Source organism: Apteryx mantelli, chromosome 1 (assembly GCF_036417845.1).
Source record: "Apteryx mantelli isolate bAptMan1 chromosome 1, bAptMan1.hap1, whole genome shotgun sequence".
NCBI lineage: Eukaryota > Metazoa > Chordata > Aves > Apterygiformes > Apterygidae > Apteryx > Apteryx mantelli.
Window position 1 is genome coordinate 141,699,568 of NC_089978.1, and position 19,780 is coordinate 141,719,347.

The window sequence follows — 19,780 nt, forward strand, 5'->3', positions numbered from 1 at the left end:
GCAGGATATTTTAGAGTTTTCTGGAAACTGTGATGAGCCTTACAGGTAGTGTGTGTTAAAACCAGACCTACGTAAAGGAGAACATTATTGGCAAAACTATGTTTTTGCTGATACAGCTCATTCCAATGTATTTTAAACTTTCTCTGTTCATGCTGCCCCTGCTCTTCTTCCCTTTAGAAATAAGCTTCGCTGGTAAAAACGCGCTTTCTGCCATAAGCTGAGTTTATATTCAAAGTTTTTGCTGCAATATATTGACCACCACGTTATACACCCGACCAGCGTGTTTGTAACATACAGCAGAAGTATATCAGGTAGCCTAGCCTCAGCCTTAGTTACAGCAGAGGAGGGTAGTGCTTTCTTGTCTTATGATAATGAGCCTGCTTTTTCATGGAGTTGTGGGGTGTGGAGATGGAAGGACAAGTACTAGAGAAAAGAGTTTTTTATTTTTTCTTAATTTGAAATCAAGATAAAGCTTGGATTTTTTTTTCTTCTTTTCTAAAGCTGGTAATCTACTTTTTGGGGACTAAAATGTTTCTCTGACTAAAGTTTTTGATTTGTATTGTAGAAAATGGAGCAGAAACTTGGATTTGTTCCTTTGGGCAGCATTTTGTTCCTTTGAAGGAAGTTTTTGGGGGTTATTTTGCTGATGAAAAGGATTGATTTATCAGTCATTTCTTGCAAATAGCTGATAAATTCACTAGTTAGCGTGTTTTAAAACAGACTGATCACATTCTTTAAAGTGCAGATTGTTTATTTAAAAAAAAATCATAGTGCTCAGCTGCGTGGAAGTTCAGCATGATTAACACACAAAAAAAATTAAGGTCTGTAGAAGAGCCATCTTTACTTGGCCACGTTGCTGGAAAAAATGAGACTACCCCTGTGGAGAATATTTCAATACAGTCTTCTCTGTAAAATGTTCAGATAAAAGGTAATGGTATAATACACTGTACAGAGGATATGGGACACATACTATTTCAAATGGAACTATTAAGAAAGGAGGATCTACGGGGACATAAATTTTGAGTAGTCCTAATAAAATATCTAAACAAGGATTTATGGTATTTGTATGGTGACCCCAGGATAGGAGAAGATGGCTCAGAAATTACAGTTAGTATGCCAGGACTGTAGCTGGGTCTATATGCAAAGTGGTTCAATTCTACTGTTTTAGGATCTGTGTATGAAAGAACTGAAAATGAGCTGAGCAAAGCAAACATCAGTGCTTTTGATTTCTGCCTGACAGATGGAAAAAAATTATTATTTTTACTTCTGCTGTATCAGCCTCTGTTGTAGCCTACATGGTGAATTTCCAGTCTGTACACTTCTTTGGTAGTGGGTGCCCCCTTCTAAGCTGCTTTTAAAACATCTGGTAGTTGTAGGTGTTCCATAATAACGCAGCAAGAAAAAAACCCAAGCATTCTCTATGGGAGCTGAGCTACTTCAGATGGACCAGTGATGTTACTCCACAATAACACAATAGATTTTAAAATGTGTGCTTTAAATGCATATGTGTGGGTGAGAATGTATATGTAATACATATTTGTGATGTCTGTGTATGGTTAATTGTATCTTATGCTTAAAATATGCTAATTGTACCTTAAAATATTAAAAAAAAAACAAACACCAAAGCCATAAACATGGAAATATTTTTTCCTTGGATTGATGAGGAGTAATATAAAGAATAGTAATATATTTTCTGGACTTCAATACTTTTTAATTAAAGTACTTTTAATACTGTTCTCCTCTTTAAAATTATCAGCATCCGTTCTGAGTCCCTCTTTCCCCCCCACTCCTTTCTTTCCCCAAGGTTGTCTAACGTACTTTACATTTTCATTTCTCATGGGAACCTTGTTGCTTCTCACTTCTACATCTTAATTCCATGTTTCAGCAGGAAGTATCACTTGTATTAAGTTTTCTCTGTCACTTCAAGCAAGAAGTGGTAAAGATAGGAGATTATGCAACTAAGAGCACTGTTAAGTCAGAGAGGTTTCTTTCTAAATAAATCTATTTATTTATTTCTCAGCTCTGGCAGATTTCTTTAATTTTAGGATAAATTTTAACAATCTGTCTTGCAAATTATTAAGTGGTGATATGCTTCTCTTGCTGTGTATTGTAGTGATGCATTGAAATATCTTCGGTTGTTGAGTAGAAGGTTCTCTTACCACTAAAAATGCATTTGTTTATAGAATAAAACTATTTTATGCCAATGTTCTCCTTTCAGGTTAAACTGTAGAGAATCTTCTGAGTAAGCTCAAATAAAAGATGCTTTTTAATTATTGTTATTTTCAGCATGCTTTTTTCTTGTGGACCTATTTTTGTAAGAATTCTCTCCAAAATGCATGTTTAGATCTACATGTAAGTCTGATAGGATGAGGTAAAAATTAAGGGGGAAAAAATATTACTCGGGATGTATATGTGATTTAATAAAGTTACTGGCTCCAGTAAGTCTCAGACTGTAAGAAGATCCTGGAAGAACACTTTCAGATGTGTAAAACAAAACTCATGTAGTTCTTACTACAAACATGTATAATATGGTGGAGCTCAAATAGTTGGTAATGATCCAGAGTTGTGTGTTCATGTGTGTATGTCAAAGTATTTTTGTGTAGTGCTTATATGTATGTTACTAATTATTTTCCCCAATTATTGAAAATCTAGCCTAAATACTCTTAACAATTTGAATAAAGTGGTGAACTGCTGCTTTACCTGATTATATAATATCTCACCCAAATGTTCTGTTAACTGTGTGGAAAGCAAGGGTTTTGTGTGTTGATTTTACTATGCTTTCCTGATTAAACAATTTGTTGTTTTATTGTGATGGTCTGACACACTATTTAAAACACTGTTTAATAACGTGCTTATTGTGACCAGAAACGATCTTTGGAGATTCTGACTGAGAATTTCTATTGGCCTCTAGACATACATAAAGCTAGAGTTGTTTGATTGAGGAGAATGATTTCTAAATGTGATGTTCAAGCCAGCACTCATCACTGTGCTGGCAGACTCATAACTGCTTGGCTAAATAGTCAATAGTGAAATCAGAGATTTGTTTTAGTAAAGGTCTGATCGCTGTTCATAACCACTAAAAGCTTTAGAATTAAATAAATTATATAGTCCTAATCAACAATTTATAGCTACAAACCAAATTTGGATTTAAAGAGACTGATGCTATGAAAGCATGAAAGTACAATGTGTTCTTGAGGTTTGACAGAAATTTGTTACTTAAAAACTAGAGAAGAATCATCATCTTGCATAAAAATTTCTGTTTCAAAACAGAAATGAGACTTGGCAAACTGGAGTTCTTAAACAGAGTCCTTTATATTGACATATTTGTTTTAGCTTCATTAAAATTTCATCAGTTTATGTAACCTGAGCATTTAGCCCACTGTTTACGTAGCTGAAGGGTGGTCATGTTGATAACTGAAACAGAGAGGAGCTCTTTGCTCCCAGTCCTGAGTTCCCAGCTCTGGAGCAGATATCCTTTAAACCGTGGCCCATTTCCATGCTGTTGCCAGTTATGCCTTCTTCCTGTGCCAGCTTCATAAAAAAATAGGTGCTATCTGCTGATCTCGCACAGCTATTGAGCTAATGAAGGTTAAAAAAGGAAAATCTAGGTCAGAAGAGAATAGCAGATTTTTGTGCATCGGCTTCTGAATGTCCAGCAGGACATACCTGAGCTGGAGCCAATCAATGACTGGGAGAAAGGCTCAGTGATTTTTGAATTTTGATAGGCTTTATGGTTTCCAAGGGCTGTACAAATACTGCATAATGTGACAGAAGTCTTCCCATTTTCTTCAGTGAGAATAGGATTGTAGATGCCAAAGGGCCACCCCTGGAACAGAGTGGGAAGACTGAGATTTTAGAGCTCTGGTTCCTATTTAAGTTCTTTGTCTCTGTCACTCTTCTCCTTTTGAAGCCTGACATTATGCAAACAACTGCTAATAATCTAAAGTTGAAATCTTATGAGCTGAATTTCTCATTGGTGGCTGTGAAGGGATTAGTTCCTCTATAACTGTCCAAAACACACACACCTCCCCCCCCCCCAAAAAAAAAAGAGAGAGAGAGACAGACAGTGTATTTGCATGCTTTGGGATCTTTCCCCGCCTGTACAGTTTGTAAAATCTCCCAAAGCACCTCACCCATCCCCTTTGATGCCTTCATGAACACATTTTAAAAGTTCCCTTGGAGAATTTGTCATGTGTGGCATCCTAGAAATACCTAACCTCAGCTAAAAACTTGAAGAGGTGTGACTTTACACAGTGTAGTCCACCATATTTGTATATCCTTCCCCACCACTTTTTCTTGGGTTTTTTTGAGTCTCCACAGTCTGACTGTCTAGCTTAATCTTGACAGCAATGTGTATGGGTGGGTGTGTGCATATTTAGTTATGTGCTGAGTTCACCAGTGTAAATATTAATGTTACGTCTATCAAAAGACTTACAAATAGGAAGTGCCTAGGATCTGTTACAGAAGTTGTCCTATTAAAAACTGAATGGAGTTTGCAGAAAACTTTATTTCTGTTCAGGTGTAAGTCTTCCAGATTCCAGATCTTGTCTGGTGACCCTCTTAAATATGTTACATGTGACTGTTCTGTTGATCTTGACAAGGTTACTCATTCAAAATTAAAAATTTACTTAATATTTTGCAGGACTTTGAATATGTATCAGTTTGTGGTTCCGTAGCTAAGGGATTGAAGTAGCTATTAATATTTTTGGAAGGATGAAAAGATGAAGGAGAGAGAAACTTCATATGGTCCTTTCTTTGCAAAGAAGTACATACTGTGAGAAGTAACTTTAGGAAAATGAGAAATAAAACATGTCATACTGGAAAAAGCTGCCTGGCAGCTCTTTGACATAGTAGCAGAAGTCCTATATTTAAGAACAGACTAAAAGAAAGAAACAACCTTGAAAAATTGAACGGGCTTAAAGTACAACATTTCTGAAATGAAGTAGAAGGTCATTCATGGTAGTTACTTGATACTTAAACTTTGATTTGAGTGCTGCTTGTCACAGTGTGGGTTAAGAAATCTAACCTTAGGCTCCTGCTCATGAATGATTTGGCATAAGACTCTTCTATTGTTAATTCCAAGCCTGAGTTTGTTTGTTTGATTGTCATCCCTGAATTCCCAATTACCTGCTCAAATAAGGAGAAAAAATATATATCTTTTCTGCAAATTCTTTCATTTGCAGAGCCAGTTAGCTATAAAGTAAATCTGTGAAAGGAAATATAAAAAATTATTTTTATTTATTGAAAAGTTAGAAGTATTCTGAAAATAGTTGTACTCAGTAAAACTTCTGCATTAAAAAGGATAGTTGGAAGTAAGTACTTCTTGGGAAGTGCAAGAAGGTGACAGTCTTTTTAGAAATTATATGTCTCTAAATTATCTAATTGTGCCTTTCTTTCTCTCCCTTCCCCCCAAATGTACATTATCCACTTTCCAGACTAAAGCTTTCAGGTTTCAAAGTATGCTTTACATTCAGTTTTTTGAGGGAACATATGTAATGCAAATGTTAAACATAGCCTATTGTGCTGTGGCTTTTATTTATTTATTTTTTCCTGAAGTTCTGTTTTCCAAAGCATCTTAAAGATAATCTTACGAATCTGCCCTATGAATTACCTGTTTTTTTCAGGCTTCCTTGTTGTGGTAGACCATGAAGCTAAGAAAGATAAAGTCACAGTATTAATAGCTATTTTGTGATAACAGTATTGAGGATGTTATTTAGGTAAAGAACAGTGCTTTTGCGCAGAGACGGTTAGGGGCATTCCAGTGTCCGCACTTAAATGATTCTGTTTCCTGTTGCAGGACATAGGTGCTATGTAAAACTTTGTTTCAGTAACTGCTGAATATTAACTTCAGATTCCTTCTCTTGAGAAAAAGAATTGTTTACATGTTTAGGATACAAGTTTACTTGTAAAGGATACAAGTAAACTTAATATGTGTATTTTTCTGTTAGCTAAGGAAAGACTAAAGCTATATTTGAAACAGTGTAAGGGATGACTGCTCTGCCCTATTTAACTATATGCCAGATCTGCTTAATAAAATGAAGCTTTGCTGAGAATTTGAAAAATGTACTAGGTAGGTAATGAGAACAAGTATCAGAGTAATTCTATGCTTGATAATAATATAATGAGTGGCTATTTTCAAGAGTGTGTTTCTCTTGCACTTGTATCTTCTCAGCAAACACCTTGTTCTGGTGGACCAGGAAACTTACTGTTTTCATCATTCTCTGTAGCCTGTAGGTAAGTGTCCTTTGGTGTGACCATGGCCAAAAAGTTTATATAAAGTGTGTGAGACATAGCTTGTCAAATGTGTTCACTGACTGCTTGACAAATGTTTTTCTGATGGAAAAGTTCTGGCTCCTTTTTTAGAAACAATAAGAAAAATCTATGGGAACAGTTAGCCTTTTTATGACTGACTTTGAAGAAGTTACATGACTTGTTTCTTCCTTTTGAGACTGTCCCTCTGGAATTGTGATGTCACGAAGTGCTGGCATCTATTTTCTTTTTTCAATACCATTGAGAGCTGGGTATTAATTTTAACAAAGATAGTTTGGGGCTTTCAGTTGTGTGGCTGACTGCAGAATTGTCAGTCTTTTAAAACAAAGTTTATTCTTCAAAATTACAAAATGGTGTGGGCAATCCTTGCATTCAGGGAGCCAACAGTGAAAAGATTGGAGGCAAAATATGTACAGTCCAAGGTAGTTGTGTGTCTGTGCAATGATAAGAAATCATGTAAGTTAATAAAGTGGTAATTTAAGGTATGGTGGAATCTCCACCTAGGCATTTTTAGGCCGAGTTATGCAATTTGCATGCCCTGTTAATTTGATTACAACACCTTTTTCAATATTTCAGCAGTAGAAACTGTTGACAAGAATGGCCGTGCCCAATTTTCTTTCAGTGCTGAAGTGTCTTATGTAGCCAAGACCTTTTTTCATGGGTAGATTTATTACCCATTTTAGAATTTGAGATGTTTGAAGTCCTTCTCAGAAACCTAAATTTTCTGCAGCCAGACAGCGAATTCAGAGACAGTAGTCGGTATGGGTAGTATTTTGGTTTGGGGCAGAGCTGCTCTTCAACAAGGGTAACTGAAGTTTAATCATAGAAGAGTTCTGTGAGTTCTTTCAGAATCCAATTTTGTTTTAGTCTTCGTCTCTTCTTGATAGGTTTGACTGATTTTTAAGTTAGTTAACCTCTAGCACTAGAAACAATTAATTTGGGAAGATTTGAGAGTGGAGTGGAAAGAGAGAAGAGGTTTTAATTTAAATAAAAAATGACTTTTAGTGAGGAAAATGTGACTTAAAACATCTTCAGCAAAAGTGTGGGAAGGCCAAGCTCTGTTTTTCTCCTTTCTACCATTTATGCATACCCAAAATATTTTACTACTACTACTCTTATAAGAAGTAGTTGAGTTGACTTTGCATGTCATAAAAGGAACCAAACTTTTGTTTTGCCAATTGGTTTGTCAAGTGCTCCTCAGCTTTTTTAGCCTTTAGTCTCTGTGTCACTCTTGACATGTTTCATAGCACATTGGTGAGTTTATTTAGAGAAGCGGTTCTTCTGTTTGCCCTTCTGTGTCTTCAGAGCTATAAAAGTAGGCAAAACTAGTCAGTAGAAGTAAGTTAAATGATCCAGAGACAAGGTTTTGTCACTGCCAGAAGAAAAATATCATCCATTGGATGGATGTTTTAAGGCTAGCACTATGTGTGTTCAGTTATAAAATTGTCTTTCCAGTGCTGTAGTGATTTTTCAAGGTTACCGTGAGAAAGCTAAACATACGCTATAGCAAAATGACCAGGCAGCTCCCCTATGATGGGGCGCATCTGCTGTGCGTGGGCTGTAGGGTCTACCCCATAGGTTCAGGTCTGACTTAGGGCAATTTGGAAATGGTGGCTTTAAGCAGTGCAAAGTGTGGGTCTTGTGTGTTCTGAGATTCCTGACCTTTTCTGGAGATGGCAAAAAATGGTTTCAGCCAAACAGCTGATGTTTTGGGTTTGTCCCCTTGTAGTGTTGAGAAACCTCCCCAGGCACTGCTGTTGAGCAAGCCGTGGTATGTTACATGGGGTCTGTGACGGTAGGGTAGTGCTGTGAGTCATAAGGCTGGGCTCTGTTACATAACTATACATGTTTTCTGAACAAGACCACGGTAAGAGCTCTGTGGTTAGAAGAAGATATTTATTTCTACAGAAAGTTATTTGTGTTCTAGAACATAAAGGTGGTTGTTGTGGAGTATATGTGGCCCTGTTTATAGGGAAAATATTTGTGCTCTGTTTAGGACTATAGATGATAATTTAAAAATCACAATATTGCACAAACTCTAAAATAGGCAATTGCTTAGGGGAGCATTTAATTGATGGTTTGTCATCTGTAAGGGCAAGAGCTGTGAGTTTTCAATATAATAAAGGTCTAAATGTAGCCTGGGGAAAGGTGGTAGTATGGAGGCAGGAAACCTAGCAACTGGATATTTTAGTTCAGGGTCAGATGGTATTTAATTTAAAGTTAAAACCTGTCAAACCACTTATATGACCAGAACATAACTGCATAGATAAATAGGAGCTCTCCCAAAAGGCGGGTTTCTATATGTAACCCTTGGAGTAATGAAAGCTTAACTCTGATGTTTAGAAGCAAATCAGACCATGATATAAAGTAATAGGCATCCAGACTGTGTAGTCATTCTTCTTAAAATGTCAACAGGTGTTTTACACAAGAAAGATTAGTGTGTGGAATAAAAACAATATGGTTGGGTTGCATCATCTTAGCTAGCAAAGCTTACTTCTTAAGGGAAAGGAATGGTTATGTCAAGATTTAGTTGAGGTTTTTATGCCATGAATTGACAATAGCCATAAGCGTGTAACTTAACAAAAGCATCACATACTCAAGTGCTGTAATATGTCTAAAAAGGCAGAGTTTCAGTAGTGGTAGTCTGCCTTCTCGCTGTAGTTGGGAGGAATCAATGACTTATATATCCCTGAGCAAATATACTGCTCACTGCGTGCTACTCACTGCCACATTATTTTAAAAGATGGATGACTGAGGATTTTGTTTCTGATTCTTCCTCAGTTTTTGAAAGAAATGTTTGGCAAGTTACTATGCATACCATAGGTTTCTTCCTTAATGTTATGTCTGTCTGGTAAAACCTATCTCTTTTTTTCAAAACATTTGATGATATTTAGATGTTTTGTGAGCCCAGTGTTGTTCTCTGTGTTCTGTCTTTTTCCTCCTCCTCCTCTTTCAGATGCCTGCTGGAAGAGGGACTGAAATTGTTTGTCTGAATAGCTCGGGCCGAGGCCAATGCTGTTGCTACCTTTTGTGATTGTTTTAAAACATGAAGCAGCAGCTGCCCTGTTGCACATTCATTTTAACGGTATTGTTTATCAAACAGTTTAGACAAGTTAGAAGGAAAAAAGCAAAAAATGTGTTTCAAAACCTAGAATAGTTATAAACACATTTGGGTAGGATTGGGGAGGGGTGAGGGGGTAGATGAGGCAGACTGAAGAATGTTTGTGGTAAAAGCTCTCCTGTCCAAAGCTGCAAGCCCAAATGCAAAAACCTGGTGCTAATGTGCTGCTGAACTGTTTATAAAGAAACAGAGATGCTGATCTGTCTTCCTGGTTTGAGAAGATGAATTATATAAACTACATTAAAAGGTGAAGTAAGAGCAAAGACCTTTATTAAAGGGTTTTCAGTGAATTAAATTTGGTGTGGAATTATCTGACAAGTTATTTTTCTAGAAAAAAGCTGATCCATCAAAATGGACATGTTTTGTGGAAAGATTTGTTTTGACAGCTTTTCAGCAGACTGACGTCCGGATTGGCATACTTGGAGCCTCCAAGTTTCCAGCTCCCTTACAGCCATAGAACACTAGCTAGCTGTAAGCCAGTAAAACAATTAAGAATTTCTAGTTGTTGTGACCTTCACATTGTCCTGTGAAAGATCTAGACAGGTAGATCTTTCAGTTTCAAGCGTTACCTGAAACTTTACTTTCAAGTGTTGCTCCGCTTCAGTGTTAGTTTGTAAACTTTGGTTTTGTTTCATTGATTATAGCAAGGCAGAGATGAGAGCGAAACACTTTCACTTGGCATTGCTGCTAAAAGGGAGTGTTGCCCTTTCTGCAGCCCCAGTTCTCACTCCTTTGTCAACTCTTCTTCATCCTGACTGCTATAGTTTGTGTAGTTACACTGCGCATTGCCTACGCAAAAGGTAGGAATAATGCTTGCCTTTGTCATCCAGACAAACAAAATTTCTCCTACTCTCTTAAAAAATCTCTCTTAAAGGTGCTGGGAGGGAAGGAGGGGGATAAGGAAGGACATAGAGAACAAAATTTGGCTGAAAAATAACTCTTTTTTTTTTTTTTCTTTTTTTCCGGAGGCAGGAAGAGAGCAGCTGAGGAAAGATGGTGTTCCTTAGCCTTGGCAGAAGTTCTAGCTTCACATGGTGGTTGAGCTGTATAGCCTTAGTTGTAGATTCTGTTTTTCAGCTAGGAATGCTAATTATTGTTTTCACAAACAATCTATTTCAAAGCTACTAAACTGATTTTCAGTTTTGTAACTGTTGCCTACTGGCATGTTTTCTGTGAGTATATTGGACAGATCCTTAGTGTGGGTGTAAAAGATTGAGCAAAAAGGTCATCTCTCTGTCCTGTACCAATTCAAGAAACCAGAGCTTGGTAAAAGTTCCAGCCTTGGAGGCTTCCTAATAGACATCGACCTTGATTCAGTAACACAAGACTGAACTGCGCATGCTTTAGGCTCCTGTGGTCATTACTGATAAAACTGATGATAAGTGTCTTTGTATTTCAACTCCATTAAAAGAGTGGTTTTACCTGTGAAGCAAGTTGAAGCCTTATACTCTTTCTTTTTTTTCTTTCTTAATAGTAGTCCTCATAGTTGTTACAGCATTCGTTTCCGAAGCAAATTCAGAAAGTCTTCTGTTAGGCATTGCAGCCCTATGAAACGGAGCACTGGGGGGTTCTGTGTAGAGAAAAATTTTCTACTAGAAGTCATAAGGCAGTAATACAACCATTAATATGCACAAACTTGTAATTCTATGTATTACTTGGAACTTCAGCTTCTTCCCTGAGCACAGAGAACTGTACACAGCATTGTGAAGAATAGCTTATATTCCTATCCTAGAACAAGACTATTAAAAAACTCAGTTACAGAATGAATCTTGGTTTACCTGTAGTTGTTCTTCATCAGGTAATTGTATCGGCTCATTCAGTTGATCCTGAAGACATTAGATAATTAGAATAGAAGTGAAAAAAATATCTTAAGAGTCCCCTTTCTTCAAAATTATGAATTGCAAATTAAGGAATGGCATTGTTATTGATGTAGAAAGGGAGTTAGTTAGAAGTAAATTCAGCAGCTAAGCTATTTCTCTACTAACACTGGCAAGTCCATTTTCTTTTCCCATGCTGCAAAAAAGTTCAATGCCTTATTTCTTGGATTGTTAATTAGGCAAGTTGTGATAACTAAGCATTTGTTTCCTTACTCAAGTAACAGAATACATCCTTCCTGCCTAGTTATTCCTTTCGTGTGATTGTCCTGATTCTATCAAGCTGTCAATAGCACATGCCATTGAATCACAGGCGTCTCTGCTCTGTACGTGTTTTTTCCCTGCTCACTATGTATCAGTGTGCAAAGCCAAGCTGTTTTGGCAGCTTCACGGTACAGTCCACAAAATAAAAAACAAAAATGAAAAACCCCCACAAAAGCAAGGTTATGAAGAGTTGAGACTCCCCTGAATACAATTACTATCTATATTTCTCACGTACTTGGGGGAAAGCCTTACCATTGCTATCACTTTTGTTTACAGTTAATACAACTCTGTCATTTTATTTGAATGTCTTCATACACCTCTTTTCCAAACATATTTTTGTCTTCAGTGGTAGTCCTATACTTTTTTTTTTTTCATTTATATAACTGGAGATTCATTCTGTTACAGTTCAATTCAGAAGAGGGTAGTTCAACAGTAATTGTCAATAAAGCAGATAAAAGCCTTTGGTAAAATTGGATAACAAGCATGAAGAGATTACTGTTCGTGACTTATAACAAAAGAAAGTATTGTTATCTGAAGCAGACCATGGAATGGACAGGCTAAATTGGACCTGATATGAAAGGAAGAAATTAAATTCAGAGCAAAATCAAACTGTTTGGAAGTATATGCATTCAGATAATCTTCAAAAATTATGTTGCACTTGAAATTTGCTGGGTCCCTTCAATGCCTGTAGGGAAAAAAAAGTAATAAATAATATATACATACACATACCTAATCTGGAATTTTACTTTTTTATATTTTATTATGAATGCTGTCTAGTGCAAAACTTTGAGGGGTTGGGTTGAATGAACATGTTACTGCATTTTGATGGATAATATAAGCTTAAAGAAAAACCAAAACCTAGATGAATTAATCGTGTTTTGCCTTGGGACAGAAACCATATAAAGTAAAACTGTAAGTTATGCATGGCTTGGACACGAGTCTCAAGCTGTCAGCAGTCATGTTCAGTACTGTCATTATTAATGGAGCTATCTCTCTGCCCCCATCTTTTTCACCCTAAAGGTTGTAAAATGTCCTTTTTAAAGAGTTTTGGAGTAGAAATGCATCTTCCTTTTAAAAAAAATATATATATATATAATACACACACATACGCTAGCATGACCATGCTGCAGTGTTTATTAAACAGTGTGATACAAAGTTGTTCTGCAGACCTAATTTCAGGCTAATGGAGAATGGATGGAGCCTTTGGTCAAATCGAGAAATCTTAAGGAACTGAAGTTATAGTTAAGTAATACTGCAGAGGAATAGTGTTAGAGAAAAAAATAAAAACTCTGGGTGTGATAGGGATATAAGTTGCAATGTGAATAGTGGGAGGACTCTAATACAGGCAATTTATGTGGCAAGAAATTCCTTCTTGGAGAATGCTTCTGTTCCAAAGCCTGACGGAAAATTTTTATCCTTTCAGGTTTCCCACTAGCACAGTTCCTGTAGTGGAAACAACACCAAATACAAGACTGAAACCCGCCAAGTTGTATATCAGTGGTCAGAGAGAACAGGATAGTGTGGTAGCTGAAAACAGCACTTTCATGCATTGCATTTCCACCCCTGGAAATCAACACTTGTATATTAGAGAATAGTAGATCTTATCTAGTGTAAAGACCATAGGTCAGAATATGGCCTGAGTTTACATATTAGTCTGTGAATTAGTTTAAATGCAATTTTTGTGTGGCTTTAATTACTCATTATAGTTACTAATCATTAAATCGATGTTGTTTCTGTTTAGCTATAGCCTACTCTAGAAGTGCAATTGCGCTGATGTGGTGGTTGTATCAGGATACTTTAACTTTCTGAATTTGCTGCCGAATCTACAGATTTCTGTTTATTGTTCCTCACTTCAGATAAATTATTTAGGTAATTTTGGCAAGATTTGCGTGTTGTTCTGTGCAATATCTTCAAGACAGCCTCCTTCATATCTGGATTCCCAGTTTGTAATGTTTCAGCACATTGGGCTTAGATTTAAGACAAGATCCGCAGCAGCTGCCAGGTTTTCTTCACTTGGGCTTTGCTGCACATTGTTCCAATATTACTACAAGCTCCTCTGTGCTTTTGCTCCGTTGAAGGTTTTGTAACTAGTGCCAACTTCTGCCAAAGTATCTAAAACTGCTGTTGTAGTTGTATTCGGTTCTGCTGTGAAACCTATTCAAGGCTGGCACAGCCGTGAGGAAGGAGCCAAACTTTCTGTGCACACATGTCCCTGGGACTGCTCCCTTCTATCGTTATCTTGTTTTGTTTTTTTCTTCTGTGGCTTCAACTGTTTCTTCCATCCACCTATTGGCTGTGGCCATGAATTTAGACTATAAAGGGTTACAGGCCTTTTCTGTGCTAAATGTTTGTACATCCTCTAGTACACTGGCTTCCATGTATGAAGTAACAGTATGTAGCAGCTGATACAAAAACTCTCAAAGAGTCTTTTGTCCACTCTAATTTTATAATGTTCCCAGTCGGCATGTCAGGTTTTGACCAAGCTGTTTATAACTCAGACCAGAGCACGCTCACCACTTACCTTGCTCGGTATCCAGTCTGTTAGGTTTTCACTTACAAACTGAGTTGCACTGTCCTTCATGCCGAGGAGGGGCTGGGTCAAAAGGTGGGTTGCAAAATGATGCAGATGATTGTTATCAGTCTTGCTTTAATAAGGAGAAACCTACAAAGTATGATGGAAACACGAAGGTAAGAGACCATCACAGCACTGGATAGTTTAGAAGAGGAAAACCATTAGCAGCTTCAGGATATAATAGCAGTGCTGTTCCCAGCTGTATATCACCACATGCATCACTTGCTCTTTTGTGGCACTGTGCTTTGCAGGTTTACAGCATTCCAGGCCTGAACTTCTCAGTTTTCCCTCCGATTGTTCTTGCGTTTTAAAGTAGTCTTCCAAATATTTATTCTAAAGTTAGCTGAATGTGTTGGATTTCTGTTGAATGAAACAATAACTTTGGCCCTAGAGCAAAATCAAAACTAAAAATCTGTTTGCAACAATGATAAATGTGTATGTACAGGCAAAAATGATTTTTCATGTATTGCTTTGACTTACGTCCTGCTGAATGTGGGAGAGTGACTCTTCTCTCTCTCCTTTGATAACAATCAATAATGTTGTTGTCATCAACATGCTATTCTGAAAGATAAATTATAATGTGTGTATATATTATGCTCATAAAATGAATTAACCATCATTGCACTGAGTAACTGCAAAATTACTAAAAATTCAAATGTAACAGGAATTTTTTTTTTTGAACAAGCTGTGACTTTCTTTCTCTTTCTTTCTTTCTCTTTCTTTTCCTTCCTTCCTCCCTCCCTCCCTCTTTAAAAGGCTTAAAGTACAGGGTAGGGAAGAAGGGAAAAAGGCACTTGCTCTAAAACTTCCACCCTGCCCCTTGTAACCCATTCAAGCAGGGTTAGTGCTGGCAGTCCCTCTGTGCTGCTCGGTTTTATTAAGCAGATTTCTTCCACTGGCTCATAGCTGTAAAAGATACCTTCTATACCTGTGTGTGTTGGCCTTTGCTATGCTGAAGATTAATGTTCCCTCTTTCTGAGGACTTTTAACAAATGAAATGTAGCCAGTGACAATACAGCAACAAATGTTATTATATGTCAGATTAAATCACCTGTATAAAGTTGCTATTTTGTGTTCCTACGAAGAAAACATTGAAGCATTTTATAGCTGAGTTGAGAGACTCGCAGTTTTCTAATATAATGCAATTGTATGCTAGAAGGATCTCTCATACCTGAAAGTGAGTCTTTAAAGTACTGGACTGTAAATTCACGATATAGATATAGAAGAGGTGTCTATTTGTTTTTGAGGTTTATTTCTTATGCTTGTTTTACATGTATTAGCATATAATTTACTTTATACGTGGTTAGTATTTTGTTTACCATGACATCTGGTTTTGTAAGTTAAATACAAAGAATGTTTTTATTGTTTTGTTAAAATAATTCTAAAATAACCTTATGAGTTTTTTTCAGTGCAACCACTCAAATGATTATCCTCTGTGGGAAAGGTTTTGAATCTAACAGCCTGTGTTATGTTTGCATGGTTTCACTCTGCTTAATACCTTCTAGTGTTGCATTCTTCTGAACTGTGTCATATAATGTTGGGTTTGGCTGGGTTTTGGAATCGGTGAGGCAGACTCTAAGTAAAATGTCAAATTTCAAAAACAGCATTAGAAGCTGACAGGATTTGCCTAGGTGGGCTGCTCCAGACCCAGAACTATACTGGCACTTCTGAAGATGTCTGTGCATTTTTCTCCTGTTGTCTTATCACTGACACCTCTTTTTCCCCCTCTTTAGAAGGCTTCTGGGAGGTAAAAGAGCAAGTGGGACTTGCTTGCCCTTCCTTTGCCCCCTTGCGTGCGGTGCTGTGCAAGGAAGATCATCCTTGCTTCACCAGAACTGGGCCAGATGGTGTCTCCTGAGCTGAGGGAGGTGCTTGCCCTTCCTTCATGGGTGGCAGTAGCTAGCCTGCTTGAGATGCTTGGAGACTGTGCATCTGTGAGGTGAGAGGCGAGAAAAAATGGAGAAATACTTCTCTGCAGAATATGCTTATATTCTCTGCAGAATATGTTGAGTAGTGGATAGGTAAAGTGGCCAGCCAGTAGGTGTAAGGAAAGGAGTAGTTCATTAATTGCTTTCTGATGGTCCCTTCTGCATCAGTTACTTAACTGTCTACCTTCTGCATTGAGAGAGAGGTGGGAGAGAGGTGGAAAAGTGTCAGCCTGCTGTCTTGGGTATGTGACAAAAGCTCTCATGCAACTGCAAATAATTGGATGAGCTTTATCCCTCTAACACTTACTGGGCAGGAAAGCAAGGTGATAACTTTAAATAAGCAAAATATTGCTGGAGTCTTATTTTCTAGTTTTGTTAACATTGGTGTTTCACAGGAAGAATACTGCTGAAAACTTTACCCTTCTTTCCCTTTAAGGAAAATGAAATGTTCCTTAATGATCTGTGGGGAGAAATCCACACAATCTGAATCCGTAACTTCAGAGTGTAGTGTACTACTGTTGATAACAAACACTGCATGTAATTATACATTAGGTGCTTTTTACCAAGAACCTAGAAGGAATCTTAAGTGTCCGCAAGAGAATGTCGTAATCACGTTCATTGAACATTTGATTATTATGTTATATCTAGGAAGTAAACTTAATATTTTGAGTAATATATGAACATTGTCTGCTTGGAATGATGATGGGTTTAGGTTCAAATAACTTTGATTTTTCAAATAAGATGTGTGATCTGTAGATGCTGTTTGTATGTGTAATAGTTTCTCAAACTGTTGCCAATTACCTTTCCTCTTCCCAAAATGTATATCAGTATATCCTTTGTATCATTTCTATAGTACTTGTTTCCCCCTCCCAGTAGCCAGCTTAGTTTTAGAACTTGTGGTTTTATCGAGTTAGATTATTGAAAAGATAATTTTTTTTCATGCTATTTATCTTTTTCCAGATGCAAAACATAATGCTGTAGTAGAGTTAGAAATAGCCCCCCCCTTTTTTTTAGTGACATTTAGTATGATTATTTTAAATTCTATGAACTGGTGGCAAATAATCAGTATTTTATCTCCTGAGCAATTCAAGGTTGAGCTGAAATTTTGGAAGTGACACACTTTCCTGTGATTGGAAGCATACTCAGTTTTCTCCTCTTTAGTGTAGTTTGGTAGAGATTTTCTTTGTTCCTTGTTAGAAAACGTCTTGCAAGTGAGGCCTGTGCTTGGGGAGCAGAGCGGTGTGTGTGCGTGTAGCAGGGAATACTTGGATTTGTTTTCCCTTGGCTGCCTCTCTGTGCCAGCAGTGATTTGTATGCAGTGTGCATGATTCGTCTCACTGGCTCTCACTGGAAGAGCAGGTGAGTGACCTGCGAGGAGCTTGTAGGGTGAAATGATAATGGCTTGGATTTGAAGCTATTTAAACTGATTTTAACTTCAGCATTCCAGCTGCATAAATACTAGAAATGCAGTGGCAGAATAGAAAGCAGAGCCACTTTTTTCAGTAGAAGTTGAAGCTGTGAGTATTTGACGTGTAGCTGTTTTAAACTAGGAATGGAAAAGCAAAAGCAGTCTTTCTCTCTTTATTGCAATTTGTAACCTAGAAAAAAATTGAGTCAAGTCTCTGAAAATCTCAGTTACTTAAAAATATATTCAATATGAAAATGAAGGGATTTGTGTTTCATCTGAATGTGAAGCCTTTGGCCTTCATTCAGATCACATTTAGCAGGTCTTTCTACATTCTCTATGAAAACGTTCCCTCCTCCCAGTAAGAGCTAAGTCCAACTGGCTTTATATTTCAAGAATTAGGAGTCTGAGTAAATCTTTACTCTAATGTGGCCTGTACGTTAATTAAATTGATTCCCTTTATTATTTCTGCTCTTTTGCCCTCTGTAGAGTGATATCCCCTTCTCCCCATTTTTTATTTTTGTTTTTTTCCCCCCTCATGAACATCATGTAGCTTTTGATGAGTTAAAAATAAGGCCTTATGTTTGGTAATTTTATAGTATGAAAAGACTAATTACTGTATGTTGCTTTCTTACAGCAGAGTAAGCAATTTAGTGAGTCCAGTGGATGATCAAAGTATAGAAGAAGAAGAAAAAAAAAGCATTCAAGGCAAATAAAGCCATTTCAGAAAAAGCTGAAATGAATGAATTTTTTGCCTGCATATTCCTTATAGAGAGCATCAGGTTGGTTTCCATACCAATGAATTGATAAACAAATTGCAAGGACAGGAACTGCACTGTAAATTTACTGAACTGCTAAATGGCATTATCAATTCATAAAAAAGATCCAAATCATGATGGTTACATGTAAGTAAGCCTGATTTCCATACCAAATGATGTGATAGAAACTAGGAAGAAATAATTAGCAGGCTGCTAGAAATATAATACGATTGGTAAGAGCCAACTTGGTCTGGTAGAGCATTAAATCCATCAGAATTTCTTAACAGGATCAGGAATCAGGAATCGAGAACATAAAAATGGTCAAGTTGGCAATAGTGTACTGAAGGAGGATCTGAATAGCAAGGGGATGTTTTACTGATGAAAGACTTAGAATGATGGAAAATCTCAATGAGAAGAATTGCAAAAGGATCTCATGGTACTGAACACGCAGTTCCACAGTTTCAGCTGATAGAAGACTGTGCATCTCCACGACAGTTTTTAAGCTAATCTAATTCCTCCTTGCTCCCCTTGTTCCTGGCTATGCCATCCCACCCACCCGTCTTTTAGCGCAGGTATTCACTTGATGATATGGTGAGCTGTTTCAGGGAATTGATTGGGCCAAAACCTAACCCAGTAAAACAGAGAATAAAGTAAGTGACTAGGTCTTGAATAAAAACTGTTACTGCTTTAAGCTGTGTCTACAGTAAGGATTGCTGGGATAGTTATACCAGCGAATTCTGTCCAGTGCAAACATGGTTTATGTAGCTTTGTAGTACATTTGTGCAGTCCAAGGTTCGAAATATTGCATAGTGATGTACAGTGGGATGACTATAGCTTTGCTTGAAAGAAACAGCACAGCATGCCAAATTACAGATTTCTCCCTCTCATCCTCATGAGCTAGACGATGTGACCTGGACTTATGACTGCGCTCTCCTGCCTTGGAGCCAGATGCGGGTATGTTCCTGGGGCTTCAATTTAGGATACAAAGATGGGGAAAACTGGGAAAATCCACTGTTCCATTTAAAATTTTTGAGACAAAAAGCTTTCTCAAAGTTTATTGTATTCCAGGATGTGTAAAGAGATAAGGAGAAAAATTCTCCCAGTTTTTGTTGAAAGAAGAAAGAAGTTTGATTATGACTTAACTGAAAAGATCCTTGTATGTCAAAGCAAGGCACTGAAAAATTCATGGTAGCAGCTGACTTATGTGTCTAGTTTCAGCCCAAGGCTCTTTAAAATTACAGAATTCTAAATTCATTTACAAACTAAATATTTACAGTGCAAATTTTGGAAAATGTTTGTATTTTTAATACATGTCATTTAAAAGAAACATTATTTTTCATTTACAGAAGACTTCAAATTTGTCTTGTAAAGATGGTGAGCAGTAATCCTAGCGTTATTTCTCACTGCTCTCCACCACTAGCAGTTTAAATGTAGCTTATTATTCTTTTATACCTGCTGTTCTCAGCATTTTGTTCAGTTCCCAAGTGCATGGAGCTGTACCTTTTAACATGGTCTTAAAAAGTCATTTGTCAGCCTGCTCTTGAGCAATGCTCACACTGAATGAAGCAGACCTTTGTGAGACTCCTCA

General features: G+C 37.2%; 1 protein-coding gene across 9 annotated transcripts in view; it reads left to right on the plus strand.

Moving 5' to 3' along the window:
* LRP6 (LDL receptor related protein 6) overlaps positions 1 to 19,780 on the plus strand; it is a 145,133-nt gene that overhangs the window by 44,000 nt on the left and 81,353 nt on the right. For 2 of the 9 annotated variants that reach the window (XM_067304875.1, XM_067304868.1), the window contains exon 2: positions 6,173 to 6,234. The exons of 6 other annotated variants lie outside the window; for them this stretch is intronic. Coding sequence is in view for 1 of the 3 variants with exons in the window: in XM_067304846.1 (XP_067160947.1) it covers positions 16,015 to 16,040 (26 nt within the window). In the remaining 2 variants the exon portion in view is untranslated. Of the gene's footprint in view, positions 1 to 6,172; positions 6,235 to 16,001; positions 16,041 to 19,780 lie in introns of those variants that run through there. One more of the 9 variants, XM_067304846.1, reaches the window with a different exon arrangement.